Here is a 24,301-nt window from a genome sequence, read left to right as displayed (position 1 = left end):
ATATATTATTTGTTTTATATGGGAATTGTTTTATTAATCCAGACAGGCAGGAACAGATGGAGAGGATTATGTTCCAAGTAGGCTGTGTTGTTTACCAACACAATCAAGTGTTGTAAATGGAAAAGCAAGCAAACCACAGCATGAACAATTATTCCTGTGGCTTATAAATGATCTACTGGTTTAAACAGCATTTCATTGAGTTCACTCCCATGTTATGCTTAAAAAATCAAGCAAACACCAATGCAATGCTTCCACATGTAGTAACCACAATTTGTGACCACTTTCAATTACACATTCATCCTATTAATAGTTAATGCAGTACAAAAGTGAGAGTATTGTGAGCAGATGTAAATTATCAAAGAACAAATACACCATTCAAAATTACCTGAGTGAAACACACAATTCAGGGAAGAAAAGTAACACTTCAAAGGTCAAAAATTTTATGCATGAATGACAGTTCCACTCCTATAGCACATCTTAATAATCACTTTAGAGAAACAAAATTGTGGCAATAACTGCCATGGACAAAAAAGGAGCGCATTGTATAAGTGTAGTTGGAGAAATCAAGCAGAGAGAATACCATTTCCAGAACTGAAAAGGAAATGTATAAAATGCTGAAGAAAAATGTTGAACTGAACATGATTTTCAGGGATATAATTTTAAGAGAGACATGGTAGGAAAATAATATTCATATTGTATGCAGATAATAGACTATATAGTGAAGTCAAGAAATATATCAAGAAGTTCATATGCACAAAGTTTACCTGAACCAGCGAGCCATCCAGCCACAGCAGGCCCCAAACCACCAGCAGCCTGAGTTCCATGTTGGTGGCTGGCCTGTTCCAACATTGGCAGTGGCTTTATATAGCCTCTTGGTGTATAAACATTGGTTCTGGTCCAAGTGAACTTGGAAAGCAGCTGCTACTAACGTTTTCCTCATAATATTGTGTCCCCCTGTATTTGATAACATATCAAACGCGTTGAGACCTTAATGACACTGGAGGCAACAGCTGAAGCTATTCAGATTTCATTTATAATTAGCATAAATTTAATGTAATTGCATATATTATGTGGCTAGACATTATCTATGAGACGGATAAGTGGTACAGACAGTAATTTCACGCTGAACATTTCTGAAACACTACATGACAATATTAAACAAGCTTGAGTTGTGTTTTTCACTATTTTTTTGAACACAGGAACACTGGTAAAGGCACAGAACATTAGTGAATACATGTATTGTGACACACGTGTAAAAATACAAAGCTGTTTGAAGATTTCTGCAGAATGCTCTAGAATTTTAACACATAAATAATTCTTATAGCACACTTATGTATTCTGAAAATACTATCCCTTTAATTAGAATTTTTCCAACTTAGAGAGACACATTTTCAAAATAAAAAAGTGTGTTACAAAAATTATAGCTAGTGGTCTCTTTCCTGCAACATCATAGTATCTGATAAAACAACAGAACTATTAGAGAAATCAAATGAAATCTTCAAGGAAGGTTATGATTTGGCAGTAACTAATAAATTAATACTGAACTTAAAATGAACAGTATGTACTTCAGTTAATACTGAATGAGCTCACAAAGATACTGGCAAAAGAATGTTATGAGCATCTTATGCTCTTGTCATAAGTTTGCAACCGCTAATGTCTTATGGTGGCATACTATATTTATGTACTTTCAGATCTTGGCCATGTGTTTCTTTTCTGGGGATCAAAGGCACAAAACAGGTACAAAATTTTTAAACTGCAGAACAGGATTGTAAGAACAGTAACTGAAGTAGCAACTCTACATCTGCTTCTACACGTACGTGATTACTCTGCAATTCACAATTAACCGCATAGCAGAGGGTTCATCGAACCAACTTCAAGTTGTTTCTCTACTATTACACTCTCGAACAGCATGCAGGAGAAATGAATACTTAAATCTTTCCGTACTAGTTCTGATTTCTCTTATTTTATTATGATTATTGTTTCTCCCTATTTGAATGGGTGCCAACAAAATATTTTCACAAACTGGGGATGAAGTTGGTTATTGAAATTTCATGAGAATATCATGTCTCAACGAAAATTGGCTTTGCTCTAATGATTGCCATCCCAAGTAATGTATCATTTCCAAGGCATTATCTCACCTATTTTGCAATAATACAAAAGGAGCAGCCCTTCTTTGAACTTTTTCAATGTCCTTCATGAACTGCATCTGAAGCAGGTCCCACAATGCAATACTTCAGATGGCTGTGGACAGGTGTAGTGCAAGCTGTGCCTTTAATAGAGCTGTTTCATTTTCTAAGTGTTCTGCCAATAGATCACAATCTTTGGTTTGCTTTACTCACGACATTATCTATGTGGTCATTCCAGTTTGAGTAATTTGTAAATGTAATCCCTAAGTATTTAGTTGAATTTACAGCCTTTAGATTTCTGTATTTTATCCTGCAACCAAAATTTAGTAAATTTATTTTAGTACTCATATGGATGAATTCACACTTTTCATTATTAAGAGTAAATTGGCATTTTTTGCACCACACAGATATCCCACCTAAATAGATTTGCAACTTGTTTTGATCATCTGATAACTTTATAACACATAAGTGGCAGCATCATCTGCAAACAATCTAAGAGGGCTGCTCAGATTGTCTCCTAAATCATTTATTCAGATCAAGAACATGAAAGGGCCTATACCACTTCTTTGAGGAACACCATTTATTACAAGAAATCCAAGAAATAAATAAATTCAAACAGATGGTGAAATCTCTTTTAATAAAAGACACCATCCAGGAATATTTGAAATCAAAATTGTCTTAGTGCATGATAATGTATCAAAGCTGAATGTTATTAAGTCAATTTTGTCACATCATGTAACAATTCTCTGTAAAGCTGTAACGTTAAGTAACATAATTTGTAGGTGATGTAAAATAATCATTCTTCTGTGTTCTTGTTTACTGTTTTAGACTCCTGTAAACTGTATATTTGTATTGACTTATCCCTTATCAGTTGTACAAGCTATTGTACTGATTTGATCTAAGGGACAAATAAATAATAAATACATACTTCTGTTTTATTTGGCGACTTTCCATCAATTACTATGAACTGTGACCTTTATGATGGGAATTCATGAATCCAGTCACACAGCTGAGGTGACACTCCATAGATACACAATTTGATTTGAGTTACTTGTGAGTAATGCTGTCAAAAGCCTTCAGGGAATCTAAAAATATAGACTCACTTTGACATGCTCTGTCGATAGCAGTTGGGCTCATTGTACAGAACAGCTTAAAATACTGGGAATCCTTATTGTACCAAATGAACAAATCTACCAATCTGTTGCAAATACCATGGGAAAAATTACTAAGTGCTTCATTAATAGTTCTACACATGGAATAGTTCTAAACATGGAACAATAGCCAGTTTAGACTTACATTTACCACAGAAAACACATGAAAACTCATAACAGAATTTTTTAATATGGAATAAAATTTTATACTGCATTTCTCAAGGGCATGAAAAAGATTCCTAAAATGCATTCATTTGAAAATGCAGCTGATTCATTTTTCACAAGTGTAGCATACTGCATACTTGAAGATTATTTAGAGGACTGAGATTAGTGGTTAATAATGAAAGTGGATAACTACTAAAACCTAACACATTACAAGAAAATCATTTGCCAGGATCTATAGAGCATGATAGTAATGTCTTGTCATTCTCTTGAGTTCATCATCTCACTCATCAGGGAGAGACTCAGTGTTCCACATGGACTGAAGGGAAGGCATAGAGACATGCATGTTCATGGTCCTGGAGTCACCAGTGGGCATCCAAAGTGTGCACACTACAAAACTATGTTTTCATTATACAGAGTGATTCCATGGGGATGTTATAAACTTTCAGGGCTGATTGTGAAGGTTAAAGGTATGAATTTGAGGTAAGGGATCCTGGTCTGGAAAAAACAAGCTGAAAGTTATAACCAGAATCATTCTGATACCTCTGACAGTGGACCTCTTCTACAGCAAGCTCTTTGCTTTCCATAATTTGGGAACAGGTAGTGTGAACCAAAATAAGAGAAAAATGTCCAGTAAACAAGAGCTCTACAGTGAATACCTAAAGGGTTATGAGCACTTGTTCATCTTTGCTACTGTGAAACACATCTCTGCTACTGAACAAATGCTCATAGGTCTTAATGTATGCATTATAGAGCATGTTTACTATGTCTAGTAAACATGCTCTAAAATTTTCTTTTTTGGGTCTACACTACCACCTCCCAAAATATGGAAAGGAAAGAGCTTGCAGTAGAAAATATCCACTGTCAGAGCAATCAGAACAATTTCACTTATAACTTTTGACTCAATAATCTCTAGACCAGGGTCCTTCACCTCAGATTGATATATTAATGCTTTCCCTTAATCCCTGAAAGTTTAAAACGTAATCACATAATCATTCTGTATTAGGTGCAAAACTGTGTATGATCAAGAGAACATTGCACAGTACAGAGCAACAGAATGCTGAAGTGCAATTAAGACACTGACTTCATATTGGTAGATGGAGTTTGATCAGTTCAGTCCTCCTAATTTAGATTTTGCATGGCTTACCTAAATCACTTCAGGCAAACATTGGGATGGTTTCTTCAGCAAGGCCATGCCTGAGTTCTGTCCTATCCTTATAAACTTACGTATTTTATGTGTAGCTGAACTATTTATTTTCATTGTATTATGATGACAAGCCAACGGTCTTGCGGCACTGGTAACACCATTTCCTGTCAAGTGCTGTCGATCTGCGCTAACATTTGGATGGGTGACTACCCAATTTGTCTAGTGCAGGGTGTACCTGGCTCTTGTGAGACCAACAAAGGAACTACTTTATTGAGAAGTAGCGGTTCCAATCTTGTAAACTCACAAATGACCGGGAGAGTGGTCTGCTGACCACATACCCCTATATATAGACATACAGCGATGCATGTGGGCTGAGGATGAAACAGTGACTGGTTGGTACCGTTGGGCCTTCATAGCCTGTACGGGCGGAGTTAGAGTTATGATGACAAACCCTATATTCATTATGAGAAGATCCCTGGAGGGATAAATGAATGAAAAATAAGAATGTTACTGCATTGCTACAACTACCATATAATGTATAAAATCATTACCTGTGTAAGGGCTCCAATAAAGGAATTTTTGTCTCCAAATGACAGACACCACAGATGACAGGTGACAAACGTTCATATGAGTATATAACCAATACAAAAGTACATGGAACATGAGCATATGCTACATTCTGACCTTCACAGCAATCCATGTACTTGACCTGTCTCTTGAAGAGAAATAAACTGATTTATTCAGACAATTGCACTAAAGATAAATGTTACTGACTGTACTTTAAAGAGAATTCAGTGTTCTTATAAGGCCTTCAGATGAAACATCAATATGTATCAAGAAAAGGAAGTACTCTAAAAGTGCTACATTTAACAGCAGATTTTGTGGTGAATGTGAAGGAAAAAGAAGGACCAAAAATTGGTATATAAAAATTGTAGGGAAGTTTTGATGAAATCTAAATAATTAGGAATAGCACAAGCATTGAGTAATCACAAGCACACACAAAAGAGGATGAAAACTTGCTACCTTTTGATATGAATCATTTGTGGCAGGTCAACTAGAGTAGGTTGGGGGTTGTGTTGGATGGGTTGATTAGAGGGAGAGAGTGCTGGGAGGCAGGAAGAGGGGTTGGGGTGGGTAGCTTTCAGTTCAGAGTAAGGTAGTAGGTTTTCTGGCTGGAAATGGAGGAGAGAGAGGTGAAAGATGCCTTGGCTAGGAATTTGATGCAAGGATGCCAGAGGCAATGGGGTGCAGTGCACAAAGAAGCTAACATGGATTGGGAGGGATGGCATGACAGAGGAAGGAGAAATTGTTGGGTGGAGGATGTGGGGAAAGTGGGTGAATAGAGAATGGATCATATGTGTAGATAGTAAGCATATTAAATAACAAACTGTAGAAAAAAGATATTCATTACTTCTAGAAAAAATCTAATGGTTATTTCATTGGGATTACTTTAGAAATTTTTAGCTTCACATTTTTTAAACTCTTAGGAACTACATGAAACTAAATGGTGTTGATATTTCTAAACATTTGTAACTAAAGTGGGAGAGTGATTCCTGACAGCAAAAAATACAAAATGCTCGTATGCAGGCTGTGTACATGTTGTTATTGAATTTCATGCTTCTAAATTACTGGATGTACAATGGCTGTCTCACAGAAGTGTTCAATTCTGCATGTATCCTGTGAAACAGCTACACAGGTGCTACGAATGTGCTGTCCAGCTCACTGATGTCACTAACTGTAGTATCATACACCACTCTTTCATGTGTCATGTAGCTTTCCAGATAATATAAAGCACAGAGGAGAATTATTTTTGCTCATGCCAGCAACATTATGGTCACTGATAAAATATGAGAATTCTTACAAGGGAACCTCCCCATCACCCCCCCCCCCCCCCCCCCTCAGATTAAGTTATAAGTTGGCACAGTGAATAGGCCTTGAAAAACTGAACACAGAACAATCGAGAAAACAGGAAGTAGTTGTGTGGAACTATGAAAAAAATAAACAAAATATACAAACTGAGTAGTCCATGCACAAGACAGGCAACATTAAGGAGAGTGTGAGCTCAGGAGCGCCGTGGTCCTGTGGTTAGCAAGAGCAGCTGTGGAATGAGAGGTCCTTGGTTCAAGTCTTCCCTCGAGTGAAAAGTTTAATTTTCTACTTTCAGACAATTATTATCTGTCTGTCCGTCCATCCGGTGTGAGATAACTGCATAGTATGGGGACGCTACACCTAAACAAACATCGAAACACACATATTCCTGACATATCATGCACATGCCATCACCAGTGTCGTATAGAATATATCAGACGTGTTTTCCTGTGGAGGAATCAGTTGACCTATGACCTTGCGATCAAATGTTTTCGGTTCCCATTGGAGAGGCACGTCCTTTCATCTACTAACTGCATGGTTTTGCTGTGCGGTCGCAAAACGCAGACACTAAACCTATTAGAGTGAACAGAGACATCAATGAACGAACAGTCAGATCATAACTTTGCGAAAATTAAAAAAGTAAACTTTTCACTCAAGGGAAGACTTGAACCAAAGACCTCTCACTCCACAGCTGCTCATGCTAACCACGGGACCATGACACTCCTGAGCTCACACTCTCCTTAATGTTGCCTGTCTTGTGCATGGACTACTCAGTTTGTATATTTTGCTTATTTTTTTCATAGTTCCACACAACTTCTTCCTGTTTTCTCGATTGATCTGTGTTCAGTTTCTCAAGGCCTATCCACTGTGTCAACTTATAACTAAGTCTGAGGGTGGTGCGATGGGGAGTTTCCCTCGTTAGTAGAGCAGGCAAATAAAATCCTGAAGGATGTATACAGTTACACAGTATGTAATCAATTAACAATGAACATAAAAACAAATTAATTGAATTTTTACTTTGAGTGTAAACTGCCACATCAAACATAAATATGATAAATCATTTAGGAGTAAAGGTGACCACTCACTGAACAGCAGAATCACTAATAGGCTAACTGAATAGAAAATGCCTGAATTGCATTTCAGCAGGCAGACTAGGGTGGGGTGGGGATTCCGTTGGGTGGTGTGGATAGAGGGGGAGAGAAATGGGAGGCAGGAAGAGCAGTTTGGATTGGTAGTTGGCAGCTCCGATGGAGGCAACAGGTCTGCCTGCGAGCACTGTGGGAGGGAGGGGAGGTAGGTGTGCAGGTTAGGCACATGTTGCACGGGAAACAAGCTGGTGGGGTGCAGTCACAATGAAGGTGATGTGGAGTCACAGATAGGAAAGGGATGACAGGGCAGAGGAAGGGGAAATTGTTGGGTGCAGGATGTGAGACACTGGCTTAACAGAAATTGAGGCTAGGAAAGTTACAGGAGCAAAAGATGTGTTGCAAGGATAATCCCTACATCCACCGTTCAGAAATGCAGGTGGTGGACGGCAGGATCCAGGTGGTCCAGGCTATGAGCCAGCTACTGAAATTGAGCATGTTGTGCTAAGCTGAATGTTGCGTATCTGGGTAGCCAATTTGTAGTAAAACTCATTGTAAAGATATATCCACAAAGCAGTCTTCCTTAACTTTCCAAGTGAGTTCATCTACCCATCTTCTGTGCACACCAGGAAAAACATTAGTAATATGTCGCAAATAGTTCTACGTGCAATCATGATTCAAGAGCCAGTGTAGACTTACATTTACTGAAAAGGAGAGGGGCTAACAATTCCAAAACTGTGCTGTCTATCGTGGACTAAAATTGTACAATAATCTGCCCAAAGAGATTAAAGTGATAACTGAAATGCATTTCTTTAAAATGACAGTCAAAGAGTACATTTCAACAATGTGCAACATAGAATTTAAGATAACTAAGAGAATTCAGAGTAGAGGTTAACAAAACAAAAAGAGACAATGCTTTTCAAATGAAAATCCAACATCTAAGATCATTAGAGCATAATACTAATGTTTCACTGTTTTTCTGAGTTCAACATCTCTCATCTTGAGGTGATGCTGACTATTTTCCAGACCGGCAAAAGGGAAGACATGGAGAGGTAACAACGACATGGTAGCTAGCTGTGGTCATAAAGGCATCTACAAGTGTGTGTGTGTGTGTGTGTGTGTGTGTGTGTGTGTGTGTGTGTGTGTGTGTAGTGAAAACTGTTGAGAGCCTAAGGGCCAATTGTACAAAGTGTTTCAAAAAGAATATACATATTACAAATGTTATGTTGCTGAAACCATTGATCACTGTGTCACAGCATGATTACCGGAGGAACGAATACATTGTCTAGATTAGATGCTGCTTTTCTTCTGTTTGCTTGGTTAGCATAACATGTTACAAAATGGCTACTGGTAATCCACAGTAGAAATCACTTCTTGTTGTAAAGTTTGCAAAGTGTAATTCCATGCTTACTGTACAAAGATGTTTCAGACTGATGCACCATACTGATGCCATGAATGGATGGAACATTTGCAGATGATACCAACAGTTTGTAGATGCAGTACGTGTACATGGAGGAATAGTCCTGGCTGCCCTCATATTTCTGATAAAAATGTCACATGAATTCAAACTGCTTTCCAAAATAATCCTACAGAATCAACTTAACAAGCAATTTGAGAGTTACAGCTGTCTGCATAAATAATACAAGGTACAGCTATTACAGGCTGTGGGTCATGATGACAAATGCAAAGATGGGGTATTTTCTTACAAGCTTCAGTATGCTACTTTTAATATTAGTATCTGTTTCGATAGCTTAAATAAAATTACTTTCGATAATCTAACCATGCAGGCTCATAAAAGCCATAAAATATGTGTGAAATTTCTTAGTTCGTCACTGAGCAGTGACCACCTGATATTTCAAAGAATACCTTACGCGCCACGGCACAGAATACTAACCGATAGAGATATTTTGTGTTTCTTACTTTTTTTTAAAGAGCTGAAGAACTGTAATCCTCTTCTGTTACCACAGTCGTGATATTATTTTTAAAGACGGCGGACGCGTATATAGCGTGGTCCGCAATCACTAATTACTTGTTATAAAATATTACTATTGTGCAGTGCTATGTAAGAATTGATGTGCGCAGCTAAGATGAAATGTCGAAAATGTTAAAGGACTTTATTCAAAGAAACAGCCAGCAAGATATAAAATTGAAATGTACGGAGCCTATTGTTAGCAATACTGACTAAGGTAATTAAACTGGTTATTGTGTTCTCAAATGCTGTAGTGTCTGCTTATTACTTAAAGTATTTCTATGCTATCCATTTCATATTAATAGCAACAGAAATAACGAGGTTTTCATACAGCTACCAGGGACCGACTGCATGTCGGCAAATGTCGTAGTTAAGGCAGAAGGTGCATTGCTATTTACCTTGTCATCATCATCATCATCTAAGACTGATTATACCTTTCAGCGTTCAGTTTGGAGCATAGTCCCCTTTATAAGATTCCTCCATGATCCCCTACTCCGTACTAACATTGGTGCCTCTTTCGCTCCCATACAACAAAGTTGGTCGAAAGATTGAACAGTGCACAGATAACGTAGTCTTGGTACTGACTTCCTTCTTGCAGAAGAGGGTAGTTCGTAGCTGAGCACTCACACTGCATTAGCTTTGCTACACCTCGCTTCCAGTTCTTTCACTATGTTGCCATCCTGTGAGAATATGTATCCTAAGTACTTGAAACCGTCCACCTGTCCTAACTTTGTTCCTCCTATTTGGCACTCAATCCGTTTATATCTCTTTCCCACTGACATTACTTTCGTTTTGGAAATGCTAATCTTCATACCATAGTCCTTACATTTCTGATCTAGCTCTGAGATATTACTCTGTAAACTTTCAATCGAATGTGCCATCACAACTAAGTCATCCGCATATGCAAGACTGCTTATTTTGTGTCCACATATCTTAATCTCACCCAGCCAGTCTATTGTTTTCAAAATATGATCCATAAATAATATGAACAAAGTGGAGACAGGTTGCAGCCTTGTCTTACCCCTGAAACTACTCTGAACCATGAACTCAATTTACCGTCAACTCTAACTGCTGCCTGACTATCCATGTAAAGATCTTTAATTGCTTGCAAAAGTTTGCCTCTTATTCCATAATCTCGTAGAACAGACAATAACTTCCTCCTAGGAACCCGGTCATATGCCTTTTCTAGATTTATAAAGCATAGATACAATTCCCTGTTCCACTCATAACACTTCTCCATTATTTGCCGTAAGCTAAAGATCTGGTCCTGACAATCTCTAAGAGGCCTAAACCCAAACTGATTTTCATCCAATTGGTCCTCAACTAATACTCGCACTTTCCTTTCAACAATACCTGAGAAGATTTTACCCACAGCGCTGATTAAAGAGATACCTCTGTAGTTGTTACAATCTTTTCTGTTTCCATGTTTAAAGATTGGTGTGATTACTGCTTTTGTCCAGTCTGATGGAACCTGTCCCGACACCCAGGCCATTTCAGTTATCCTGTGTAGCCATTTAAGACCCGACATTCGACTGTATTTGATGAGTTCCGACTTAATTTCATTCACCCCAGCTGCTTTATTGCACTGCAATCTATTGACCATTTTCAACACTTCCTCAAATGTGATCCTATTTCCATCCTCATTCCTATCCCATTGTACATCAAAATCTGAAACATTACTGATCGTATTTTCACCTACATTGAGCAACTCTTCAAAATATTCCCTCCATCTGCCCAAGGAATCTACAGGATTCACAAGCAGTTTTCCTGACCTGTCCAAAATACTTGTCATTTCCTTCTTACCTCCCTTTCGAAGACTGCTAGTTACACTCCAGAATGGTTTTCCAGCAGCTCGACCCAAAGTCTCCAAACCGTTTCCAAAGTCTTCCCAAGATTTCTTCTTGGATGCTGCAATTATCTGTTTGGCTTTGTTTCTTTCTTCAACATAACTTTCTCTGTCTACCTGAGTTCTAGTATGTAGCCATTTTTGATACACCTTCTTCTTCCTTTTACAGGCTGCCTTGACTGTGTCATTCCATCAAGCTGTTTGCTTCATCCTACCTTTACACACTACTGTTCCAAGACATTCTTTAGCCACTTCTAGTACTGTGTCCCTGTACCTTGTCCATTCCTTTTCCAATGACTGTAGCTGACTACATTCAACTAACTGGTACCTTTCTGAGATCATTGTTATGTACTTGTGCCTGTTTTCCTGATCCTGAAGTTTCTCCACTCTTATCCTCCTACTTATGGACCTGACGTCCTGCACTTTCGGCTCACAATACCAATTTCGCTGCAGATTAAATAATGATCAGTGTCATCAAAGAATCCCCTGAATACACGTGTGTCCCTCACAGCCTTCCTGAATTCCTAATCTGTTATTACATAGTCAATGACAGATCTGGTTCCCCTGCCTTCCCAAATATACCGGTGAATGTTCTTATGTTTATAAAAGGAGTTTGTGATTACTAAGCCCATACTGGCACAGAAATCCAGGAGTTGTTTCCCATTCCTGTTGGCCTCCATATCCTCTCCAAATTTACCCATAACCTTTTCATACCCTTCTGTTCGATTTCCAATCCTGGCATTAAAATCACCCATGACCAGAACACTGTCCTTGTCCTTTACTCTAACAACTACATCACTGAGTGTTTTATAAAAACCATCCATCTTATCTTGATCTGTCCCTTCACAATGCGAATATACTGACACAATCCTAATTTTTTTGCTAGACACTGTCAAATCTATCCACATCAGTCGTTCGTTTACATACCTTACTGCAACTACGCTGGGTTCCATTTCTCTCCTGATGTAAAGCCCTACACCCCATATTGCTATTCCTGCTTTGACTCCTGACAGGTGGACCTTGTATTCTCCCACTTCCTCTTCTTTCTCACCCCTTACCCGAATGTCACTAACAGCTAAAACATCCAGCTCCATCTTACTTGCAGCCTCTGCCAGCTCTACCTTCTTCCCAGAGTAGCCCCCATTGACATTAATAGCTCCCCATCTCATTACCATTTGTTTGCCGAGTCGTATCTTAGGAGTCCCTGGTTTGTCAGTTATAGGTGGGACTCTGTCACCTCCAAAGGTCCGAGGCATTTTGCTCTGATTGTTGCCAGCATCATATTTAAAGTACCAGGGAAGCAGGTTGCTAGCCTTACTTGCCCCGAGTCCCATTGAGTTTTACCCATAATGGTTGAGGGACTAACCGATGGATTTGGTAGTCTTTGCCGTATGAGCACAAAGGTGACCACAACTCAAGAATATGTCCGAGATGCCCAGCCTTATTCCAAAGTAACTGGTATCCCGACTGTCGGACCAATTACTTGGCCACTCATACGTTGCCCGTGGTTCATGAACTAGGACATGACTACAGGAACCCACACCGTGAACAAGGTTCATTTACCTTGTTTGTGATTTAAATCCAATTTCTTTTAATGTGTGGTGTAGTATAGCAAAGAAAATTTCCAGCTCTGTCTGTTCCCTTAGGTTTCTCTGTTCGTAGTTGTTATGTCTCATGATCGAACATGATCACGACACAAATAAATTAAGTGGCAATAAGAACTGTGTTCTTAATCTCGAGAACGCTGCGCCTTCTGCAAACGATTTCAGGTGAAATATAAACTAATCACTTACAGTACCGGTACTTAAGTTTTTTGAAAAGACTTTGCTCTTCCCGCCAAGAAGTGGTGCAAAACTCACAACAGATTTCTGAATCTTCACAAGAGAATAATAATTTGATCAAAATATAAATATCTTGTTTTTTTAAAAAATATATATAATATAGATGTACCAGTATCTAATAATACATTTATTTTTCATGTGCACGCTACGCGCTTAAAAAATTGTGGACGAAAATTTCAAAGAGGAAAGACGAGCCGAAGGCGGAAAACGGAGAAATTTTATATCCATTTGCCGATTTTCAAGACATCAAACGTAAGTTACGAAAAAATTTCATATGCAGTTGTGACACTTCAGTAGTGCAGTTGTCTTTCTAGCTACATTGTCATTCTTCCTTTTATTTCTATCTGCACATTTTAAAAAAAATCTGCTTAAAATTTTTTTAAAGTCAAAATCTAGTAGGATTTGCAACGTAGTGTCCAGATCCATTCGTTGAGTCCTGGTTTTAGTGTCGTGTTAAATGTAAAATGCTAGCGCTGTGTGCTAAATCAGTCGTTCAGTGTGCCCGTCTTCCATCTTGTCTTCTCCGCTTGAGAAACTGAACACAGATCAATCGAGAAAACAGGAAGAAGTTGTGTGGAACTATGAAAAAAATAAGCAAAATATACAAACTGAGTAGTCCATGCACAAGACAGGCAACATTAAGGAGAGTGTGAGCTCAGGAGTGCCATGGTCCTGTGGTTAGCATGAGCAGCTGTGGAGGTCCTTGGTTCAAGTCTTCCCTTGAGTGAAAAGTCGTTCAGTGTGCCCGTCTTCCATCTTGTCTTCTCCGCTTTATTTAGTAAGTCTATGTTCAGTTCACAGTCATTTGTTAGGCGAGTGCAACTCCCATACTTGGCGGACAGCACGTGACCTCACGTCACGAACCGCATAGCAGACCACGTGTAGCTGGCGTAATCCTGTCGACAGACACCGCGAGATGGCGGATGGTAAACAGAAATTAATCCCAACAGCAGGTGACAGTGACGATATGAACAGCACTCAATATTCGTTGCGCTCACGTGCAATTAGCATGCGAGTGGATATATGATATGACTGACATAGACCAAACAATTCGAACGATTCCCGCAGGTAGCAACCCAAATGTAGATACGAAAGCAATGCTCCTTCAAATCAAAATTGGATGGAAAATAATGATAGGGAAAAGGAACGAAAAGCAAGAGAGAGAGCTGAACGAGAGGAGGAAAACAAAAAAGAACTAATGCGAGCTTTTACCGATTTAAATGAAAAATTCGAAGTGCTAAAAACTGAAATAACTACCATCTTGAAAAATGTTCTGAATACCCAATTGGGCGAGGTCAAGTCGGAAATAAGTGGGCAAATCGAAGCAGTAAAAACTGAGATCCGTAAACAGGTTGAGGCTGAGATCAAGCAAGTAACTAGTAAATTTGATGCAGCACTAGGAGCTGCCAAGGGTGAAATTAATGCCACGGTAGAAGCATACCATAACGAAGCATTTAAGGGGTAATTGTGATACCATGTCAAAGGAGGTCAGCACCGTGAAACTGGTTGTCACTAATATGGGAAAGGAGATAGATAATTTGATGAAACAAGTAGAATCGTTTGACATACAGGAGCAAGTAAAAATTACCGTAAAGGCTCACGTTTCTCTGCCTCGTGATGAGTGGGTGTTGTGTGATGTCCTTAGGTTAGTTAGGTTTAAGTAGTTCTAAGTTCTAGGGAACTGATGACCATAGATGATAAGCCCCATAGTGCTCAGAGCCATTTGAGCCAAAGGCTCACGGCGAAGCGTTATCCAACCACTACACAGAGTGAATAAAAACCAAAGACCATCTGATAGAAATAAAGGTAAAGAGAGAACTGAAGGAAGTAGTAAGGACAGTTACTTATGATCTTTTTCGGCGGAACCAGGAAAATCCGGAGACACCGTGTTATCTGAGCTAGGACAGATAAGGCGAACTTTGGCACAAGACCTTCCTCAATCAAAGCAGCAGTTCATTGAAGAGGTGCAGACACTAAAGAACAAAGTGGAAAGTCCCTCACATCCGATGGGTAGCGAATGGAATCACTCCTCATACTGAAATGACAGTAGACAAATTCATTACAGCTCTCATGATCACACGTCATACCACAGTCCGACAGACACAGCGCATAACCACACTGAATTGAACAGCCCACCAACACTCATAACCCAAATGCAGGAAGAAAGTGTATTGAAACAGAAAACATTTCCAACCTTTCACCCGCAAAAACGTGACATACACCCGATCGTATTTTGCGAAACTTCTTGGGGAATAGAAATGACAGACAAGTGCAGGGCCTATAATGAATTCGAGCGGATGTTTCTGAACAAATTTTGGAGTGGTGGTGTTCAGCAGCGCTTAAGAAAAGAAGTGTTCCATGCCGAAATGTTAAATTCGAAAGACGGCAGTCTCAGAAGATATTTCGAAAAATATTTAGCAAAAATTAAATTCTGGGACTCGCCAATTACAAATAAAGACGCGATCATGATTGCCCTTCTCTATAAGGGAGAAATTAGTTAATGTTTCCGAGGACGATACCGAAGCATTTCTTTCCATATAGGACTCATTGGATTTGATTCGCGAATACGCGGTAGCAAATGTTGGTAGCGCTCCGAATGAACTGAGCGGGCGAAACAGTGGAGGTTACGCGGTCAACAAAGGCAGTGAGGGAAGACGCTTACAACCAACCGTCCGGCGGCTACAAAAATCAACAGGTGTCGTAGGGAATTGGACAGTTTCGACCGAAAAATAATCATAAACAACCTTGCAATCCAATGGATAGTACGCAACGGGCACAGTAGGGAAACTCAACACACAATTATCCACAAAATCAGTTCGGAAGCAAACCACTACAGCAAGGAAATTATCAGAGCAGACCAGCCTTCAACAGGATGCGTGAGGGGAAATCACATTAATGGCATGGGACGAGTGGAGGACAACAACATTTTGCTAATAATGACAACAAAATACACTACATGGCCCAGAATACATTCCGACCTCTTGACAAATATAAATTTTTCCGGTCACTCAAATGATTATGCAGGAAATCCGAAGCCGAAACGGCAAAGGACTACACATATCTTTTATGCACAAAGTGGATCGTACACGGGACACCACCCTTCGTGCCACAATCACAACACCAACGCGAAACGGAGGAGACGTTAAGGGCGATATCCGATAGGGAGTACCACCACAATCAGGAAAACTAGAAACAGCATTTTTTTAGCCTCCACAAGAAGCTGACACCAAAATCAGGCAGGCGTTGATTTCACTGACAACGTATGCAAACCTCCGTAAGAGAGCATTTGACAAACAGGTAAATAAGGTTATTGAATACAGAGAAGGTGAGAGAATCTTACTAAGGACTCATTTTAAACCATCGAAGCTACGACAGAAAAATCGAAGTGGCACTGCGTTTATGAAGGCCCATATGTTATTGTCAGGAAGCCGCACACAGAAGTTACTTGCCAGCCGACCCCGTGATTGGAAGGATTAAAGGTCTGATCCAACATAGTGACTTAAGAAAATTCCACAATGGTTACACAAGAAATTTACAAGCGTTAATAGTACGAGGCAATTACAAAGCATCATCAGGGCAACAAGATAAGTCGTCGACGTCGAATGATAACTCAAGAAAAATGACAAGCCAGCAGTTAATACGTCTGGAGGTCATCATACAGTGCTGACTAAATGAGGGAAGTTTGTACCGAGCTGTTAATTGAATACAGGGAAAGGAAAATATCAAAGAGAACTTAGTACTAGTTTTAAGTTAGTATATAAGTATACGATGCTCGTGTAGTAATCAGTTCCCGAGACGTATAAATCAAAGAGGAAGGAGTGATCAGTGCCCTTCTCTCAGATTTTTTTTTTTTTTTTTTTTTTTAGAAACTAAAGTCTCTCGGAGGACAAGTTGTAGTCTTGTGTAAAGTAAAGGGTAATAACGTTTAGTGACTAGAATCAAAGAATAACAGAGGATATCGTAATGAGAGCGACACATTACCTAAAAAAAGGAGTACATTATAATATACTGAAGAACATGTGTAAGATCTGATGCTTAGAAGAAGTAGTGTATGTGGAAAACTTCATTAGAGTTTTAAAGTCTATGGCAGATAAGTTAAGCTGACGCAAATTCGAAGGTCTAGCAAGTAAAAGAAGGGGTAGAGAGAAAGCTATATTATAAGTTCCATGGAAATATTATACTTAGAAAATAACAAAAAAAAAAATGGATGACAGCTTTTGTAGAAGGCTACAGAGTCAAGTAACCAAGTAAATAATTGGTCAAACAAGCACACGCATAGAGGCATGTAAATGAATCAATTATATTTGCTAAGTGAATGACACGCAAAAAGCAATTGCAGCAGCATAAGCGCTCGCATTTAAACGTTTGTTGTTTAGTATGATAATTTTCGTAATGTCCAAATTATTTAAATGCTAGTTTTTTGTGTTCCTTTATAAAATCTTATAAAAGATACCGACCCCCGATAATCTTTCAAACATCCTATTCCAAGGATCAGCTCGTAAAGATTTACTTGTACTGTCTGAGCGAAGCAACTCACATGAAAAGCGTGTAGGTTCGCGAAATTAGTTAAATTTTGCCTATTGAAGCCAATTAGAGTCAAGCCACTTGTTTGACATGCAAATGAGTTTGTTGTCTTTGTAACGTGCGATTAGTTAGTCATCGCCCATATATTTTTAAGCGAATAGTATTCCCCATGGAAAAGGAGGCAGTCTCTCTGTCTGGAGGCTGCCCGCAATTTAAATAACTCAGTAAACTTAAGTTAATGGACACATAAATGAAAAGAGTAATAAAAAGAGGCCTGTTCTCAAAGAAGAAGTCAATTAGTTTGTCTTTGGTTGGTTCAAATGGCTCTGAGCACTATGCGACTTAACTTCTGAGGTCATCACTTGCCTAGAAACATTAAAAGAAACAAGATTTAAATCACAAACAAGGTAAATAGCAATGCACCTTCTGCCTTAACTACGACGTTTGCCGATATGCAGTCGGTCCCTGGTAGCTGTATGAAAACTATAAAAACACCATTATTTCTGTTGCTATTAATAGGAGATGGATAGCATAAAAATACTTTAAGTAATAAGTAGGCACTACAACATTTGATAGCACAATAACCAGTTTAATTACCTTAGCCAGTATTGCTAACAATAGGCTCCGTACATTTCAGTTTTATACCTAGCTGGCTGTTTCTTTAAATAAAGTACTTTAACATTTTCGACGTTTCATCTTAGCTGCACACACAAATTCTTACATAGCACTGCACAATACTAATAGCGGTCGCTCGGTTCCAGACTGTAGCGCCTAGAACCTCAAGGCCACTCCGGCCGGCTCGTTTGTCTTTGGGACAATTAAAAAATGTGATAAGAATTTGACGGTAAAGAATAAATGAAACTGGTAGCTGAGTTTATAAGAGGAGAAGACGTAAATTTTAACTGCTAAGCAAGAGAGAGCCATAAAGTAAATAATCGACAGCAGTTCTCTACCGGACGTGTCCATTAGATTTAGAATATTTATGTATACATAAGCAAAGTACGTAAATATTATTAGTCAAGGTATCTTGTTGTCCTTCTGTGAAAGTGTTATTTTTGCAAAGAAAAAGTGAGATGAAGGACGACGTTTAGTTCACGAACGCCTATCAAAGTGAAAGTGAAGAATTTGTGCATCGAAAAGCGAGTCTGCGTCACGACTCTTTAAACCGCGTATTGTGTGTATTAGTTTTATTTTTAACGTGTGTAACGGTCAGTGAATAAGTATCGTTCGCAATGCAGGCCTCGCAAGCCAGCAAAATAACTTCTTTTCACTTACCTGTGAGTCCACTACGGACAGTTGACGAGTGGTACTACGAGATGACTTCATGCAGGCATCATCGGTGAAGCAACAGCAGCAATCCTCAAACAAAGTGCTTTAAACGCAGCACGTTATCGGCGGACAACACAACACACACCCCAATATAAGATCGCGCGCGCGATACTGGCCGGTGTTGGTCTGTCAACATTGCCGCGCAGCGGCGTTTGACGAAATAATGGATATTTGAAACTTTAATGGACACCGGGCGAGGTGGCGCAGTGGTTAGGCACTTGACTCGCATTCGGGTGGACGACGGTTCAATCCCGCGTCCGGCCATCCTGATTTAGGTTTTCCGTGATTTCCCTAAATCACTCCAGGCAAATACCGGGACGGTTCCTTTGAAACGGCACGGCCGACGTCCTTCCCTAATCCGATGAGACCGATGACCTCGCTGTCTGGTCTCTTCTCCCAAACAACCCCCCCCCCTCCCCCCCAAACTTAAATGGCCGGGTCCGCGTGGCTCGCTCCGGCAATAATTGAGAATTCTTACTACTTTGAAGGACATTGTTCTATATGCATAGAAAACATCATACTTTAGAGACTGAAATAGAACGATTTGTTTTAAGCAAAGAATAAAATGGTCACGACTAGAATAAATTCCGGCCACGGTCAGAACGAAGTTGATATTTGCATTAACCGCTGTCATAAACAAGAGCAGAAATCAGTCCGAAATGAAAGAAAGAAAGAAATGATCCTTACCAGTCCTGAAGCCATTGTAATTAAAGCGATAATTTTAAGTAATACTAATGCAGAGTATTCTGTATTTATGTTCCATATTCCATGAGTTGACGGAGAATGGCAAATTCCATTCAGTGAAGAGGTAGAAAAGGGACTCCCATCGTGAGCGACTCTTGACAAACAATTCGACTGCAAAGTGTGATCCACGAACCAATGTGCAATGTGTGTAAAATAAGAAAGAGTATTACCATGAAATAAACAGGAACCTATCGAGCTTGTAGAGACATTGAAAATTTGGAAACCGTGTGAAAGAATAATGAAAAGGTCATGTCAATTTCATAGTTTGTAAGCATTTTAGACTTATGTAGGGTCTTCTACGTGTATGTATTTTTTTCTTTGCGACAATGCCTGTCATCTCCACTTCATGTATATAGCTCTTTATTGTGAATAGTAATACTTTCCATGTTGTTGTAGACGTTAAGAATCCCTGTGACCAAAACACAGATGCAGATGAACTGCACAAAGACAATTTTTGTTAATGATCTTAACAATGAATGTTTTCTCTAGTATGGTATGTTTATGTAACGTCAAGTGTGTAGTACAATATGACTACTCAATTTCAGCAATAGACAAGTATTAAAATCCACTAATATTACGAGTGACATGAGGACAGAAGTAATACCATCCGGTATTCCGCCCCTCCTCATGGGAGGCAGTGTAATATTAGTATCTGTTTCGTTAGCTTAAATAAACTTACATTCGATAATCTAACCATGCAGGCTCTTAAAAGCCATACAATTTGTGTAAACATTTTTTACATCATCGCTGAGCAGTGACCACCTAATATTTCAAAGAATACCTTACGCGCCATGGCGCAGAATACGGACTGTTCATAAATTGTTTCGATAGAGATATTTAGTGTTTCTTATTTTTTTGAGAGCTGAAGAATTGTAATCCTCTTCTGTTACCACAGTCGTGATATATTTAAAGACGGCGGACGCGTATATGGCGTGGTCCGCAATCACTAATTACTTATAAAATATAACTATTGTGCAGTGCTATGTAAGAGTATGACAGAGCACTGAAAGAAACAAGGCCCCGAGAGTAGACAACATTCCATTAAAACTACTCACGGCCTTGGGAGAGCCAGTCCTGACAAAACTCTACCATCTGGTGAGCGTGAGATAGGCGAAATAGCCTCAACATCAAGAAGAATATAATAATTCCAGACCAAAAGAAAGCAGGTGTTGACAGATGTAAAAATTACCGAACTATCAGTTTAATAAGTCACAGCTGTAAAATACTAACGCGAATTCTTTACAGACGAATGGAAAAACGTAGAAGCCGACCTCGGGGAAGATCAGTTTGGGTTCCGTAGAAATGATGGACCACGTGAGGCAATACTGACCCTACAAGCCGGCCGCGGTGGTCTCGCGGTTCTAGGCGCGCAGTTCGGAACCGTGCGACTGCTACGGTCGCAGGTTCGAATCCTGCCTCGGGCATGGATGTGTGTGATGTCCTTAGGTTAGTTAGGTTTAATTAGTTCTAACTTCTAGGCGACTGATGACCACAGATGTTAAGTCGCATAGTGCTCAGAGCCATTTGAACCATTTGACCCTACAACTTATCTTAGAAGAAAGATTAAGGAAAGGCAAACCTACGTTCCTAGAATTTGTAGACTTAGAGAAAGCTTTTGACAGTGTTGACTGGAATACTGTCTTTCAAATTCTGAAGGTGGCAGGGGTGAAATACAGGGAACGATGGGCTATTTACGGTTTGTACAGAAACCAGATGGCACTTATTAGAGTCGAGGTACATGAAAGGGAGGCAGTGGTTGGGAAGGGAGTGAGGCAGGGTTGTAGCCTCTCCCCTATTTTATTCAATCTGTATATTGAGCAAGCAGTAAAGGAAACAAAAGAAAAATTCGGAGTAGGTATTAAAATCCACGAAGAAGAAATAAAAACTTTGAGGTTCGCTGACGACGTTGTAATTCTGTCAGTGGCAGCAAAGGACGTGGAATAGCAGCTGAACGGAATGAACAGTGTCTTGAAAGGAGGATATAAGATGAACATCAACAAAAGCAAACCGAGGATAATGGAATGTAGTCAAATTAAGTAGTGTGATGCTGAGGGAATTAGATTAGGAAGTGAGACACTTAAAGTAATAAATGAGTTTTGCTATTTGGGGAGCAAAATAACTGATGATGGTCGAAGTAGATAGGGTATAAAACGTAGACTGGCAATGGCAAGGAAAGCGTTTCTGAAGAAGAGAAATTTGTTAACATCGAGTATAGTTTTAAGTGTCAGGAAATCGTTTCTGAAAGTATTTGTGTGGAGTGTAGCCATGTATGGAAGTGAAACATGGACGATAAATAGTTTGGACAAGAAGAGAATAGAAGCTTTTGAAATGTGGTGCTACAGAAGAATGCTGAAGATTAGATGGGCAGATCACATAAAAATGAGGAGGTATTGAATAGAATTGGGGAGAAGAGGAGTCTGTGGCACAACTTGAGAAGAAAAAGGGACCAGTTGGTAGGACATGTTCTGAGGCATAAAATGATCACAAATTCAACATTGGAGGGCAGCGTGGAGGGAGACCAAGAGGTGAATACACTAAGCGGATTCAGAAGGATGTAGGTTCCAGTAAGTACTGGGAGATGAAGAAGCTTGCCCAGGATAGAGTAGCATGGAGAGCTGCATCAAACCAGTCTCAAGACTGAGGACCACAACAACAACATGTAAGAATTGATGTGTGCAGCTAAGATGAAATGTCGAAAATGTTAAAGGACTTTATTGAAAGTAACAGCCAGCAAGATATAAGATTGAAATGTACGGAGCCTATTGTTAGCAATACTGACTAAGGTAATTAAACTGGTTATTGTGCTCTAAAATGCTGTAGTGCCTGGTTATTACTTAAAGTATTTTATGCTATCCATCTCAAATTAATAGCCACAGAAATAACGGTGTTTTTATAGTTTTCATACAGCTACCAGGGACCGACTGCATGTCGGCAAACGTCGTAGATATGGCAGAAGGCGCATTGCTCTTTACCTTGTTTGTGATTTAAATCCAGTTTCTTTTAATGTGTGGTGTAGTATAGCAAAGAAAATTTACAGGTCTGTCTGGTCCCTTAGGTTTTTCTGTTCGTAGTTGTAATGTCTCACATCCGGTGGTAATCGATATTGATCACGACACAAATAAATTAAGTGGCAATGCGAACCCTGTTCGTAGCGTTCTTGAGAACGCTACGCCTTCTGCTAACGATTTCAGGTGAAATATAAAGTGTTGTTGTAGTTGTGGTTTTCAGTCCTGAGACTGGTTTGATGCAGCTCTCCATGCTACTCGATCTTGTGCAAGCTTCTTCATCTCCCAATACCTACTGCAACCTACATCCTTCTGAATCTGCTTAGTGTAGTCATCTCTTGGTCTCCCTCTACGATTTTTACCCTCCACGCTGCCCTCCAATACTAAATTGGTGATCCCTTGATGCCTCAGACCATGTCCTACCAACCGATCCCTTCTTCTGGTCAAGTTTTGCCAAAAAACTTCTCTTCTCCCCAATCCTATTCAATACTTCCTCATTAGTTATGTGATCTATCCATCAAATCTTCAGCATTCTGCTGAAGCACATTTCCCAAAGCTTCTATTCTCTTCTTGTCTAAACTATTCTTCGTCCGTGTTTCATTTCCATACATGGCTACACTCCATACAAATACTTTCAGAAATGACTTCCTGACACTTAAATCTATACTCGATGTTAACATACTTCTCTTCTTCAGAAACGCTTTCCTTGCCATTGCCAGTCTACATTTTATATCCTCTCTACTTCCACCATCATCAGTTATTTTGCTCCCCAAATAACAAAGCTCCTTTACTACTTAAAGTGTCTCATTTCCTAATCTAATTCCCTCAGCATCACCCGACTTAATTAGACTACATTCCAATATCCTCGTTTTGATTTTGTTGATGTTCATCTTATATCCTCCTTTCAAGACACTATCCATTCCGTTCAACTGCTCTTCCAAGTCCATTGCTGTCTCTGACAGAATTACGATGTCATCGGCGAACCTCAACATTTTTATTTCTTCTCCATGGATTTTAATACATACTCCGAATTTTTATTTTGTTTCCTTCACTGCTTGCTGAAAATACAGATTGAATAACATCGGGGAGAGACTAGAACCCTGTCTCACTCCCTTCCCCTACCACTGCCTCCCTTTCATGTCCCTCGACTCTAATAACTGCCATATGGTTTCTGTACAAACCGTAAATAGCCCATCGCACCCTGTATTTCACCCCTGCCACCTTCAGAATTTGAAAGAGAGCATTCCAGCCAACATTGTCAAAAGCTTTCTCCAAGTCCACAAATGCCAGAAACGTAGGTTTGCCCTTCCTTGTTCTAGCTTCTAAGGTACGTCGTAGGGACAGTATTGCCTCACGTTTTCCAACATTTCTACGGAATCCAAACTGATCTTCTCCGAGGTCGGCTTCTACTAGTTTTTCCATTCGTCTGTAAGGAATTCGCTTTAGTATTTTGCAGCTGTGACTTATTAAATTTATAGTTCGGTAATTTTCACATCTGTCAAC

At 39.4% G+C, this 24,301-nt stretch overlaps 1 protein-coding gene across 2 annotated transcripts in view; it reads right to left on the bottom strand.

Moving 5' to 3' along the window:
- The window catches only part of LOC126285352 (phenoloxidase 2-like), an 80,954-nt gene extending 61,749 nt beyond the window's left edge, over positions 1 to 19,205 (bottom strand). The window contains exons 1-2 of one of the 2 annotated variants that reach the window (XM_049984670.1): positions 18,996 to 19,205; positions 765 to 1,016 (exon numbers count right to left, since the gene is read on the bottom strand). In XM_049984670.1, the coding sequence (XP_049840627.1) occupies positions 765 to 824 (60 nt within the window). In that variant the 5' untranslated portion in view covers positions 825 to 1,016; positions 18,996 to 19,205. The remainder of the gene's footprint in view (positions 1 to 764; positions 1,017 to 18,995) is intronic. The other variant, XM_049984669.1, reaches the window with a different exon arrangement.
- Positions 19,206 to 24,301: the final 5,096 nt, after the last annotated feature.

The sequence above is a fragment of the Schistocerca gregaria genome, chromosome 8, assembly GCF_023897955.1.
Source record: "Schistocerca gregaria isolate iqSchGreg1 chromosome 8, iqSchGreg1.2, whole genome shotgun sequence".
Taxonomy (NCBI): Eukaryota; Metazoa; Arthropoda; class Insecta; order Orthoptera; family Acrididae; genus Schistocerca; species Schistocerca gregaria.
The sequence above is the reverse complement of the archived record's forward strand: the minus strand, read 5'-3'. Positions and strand labels throughout refer to the sequence as shown.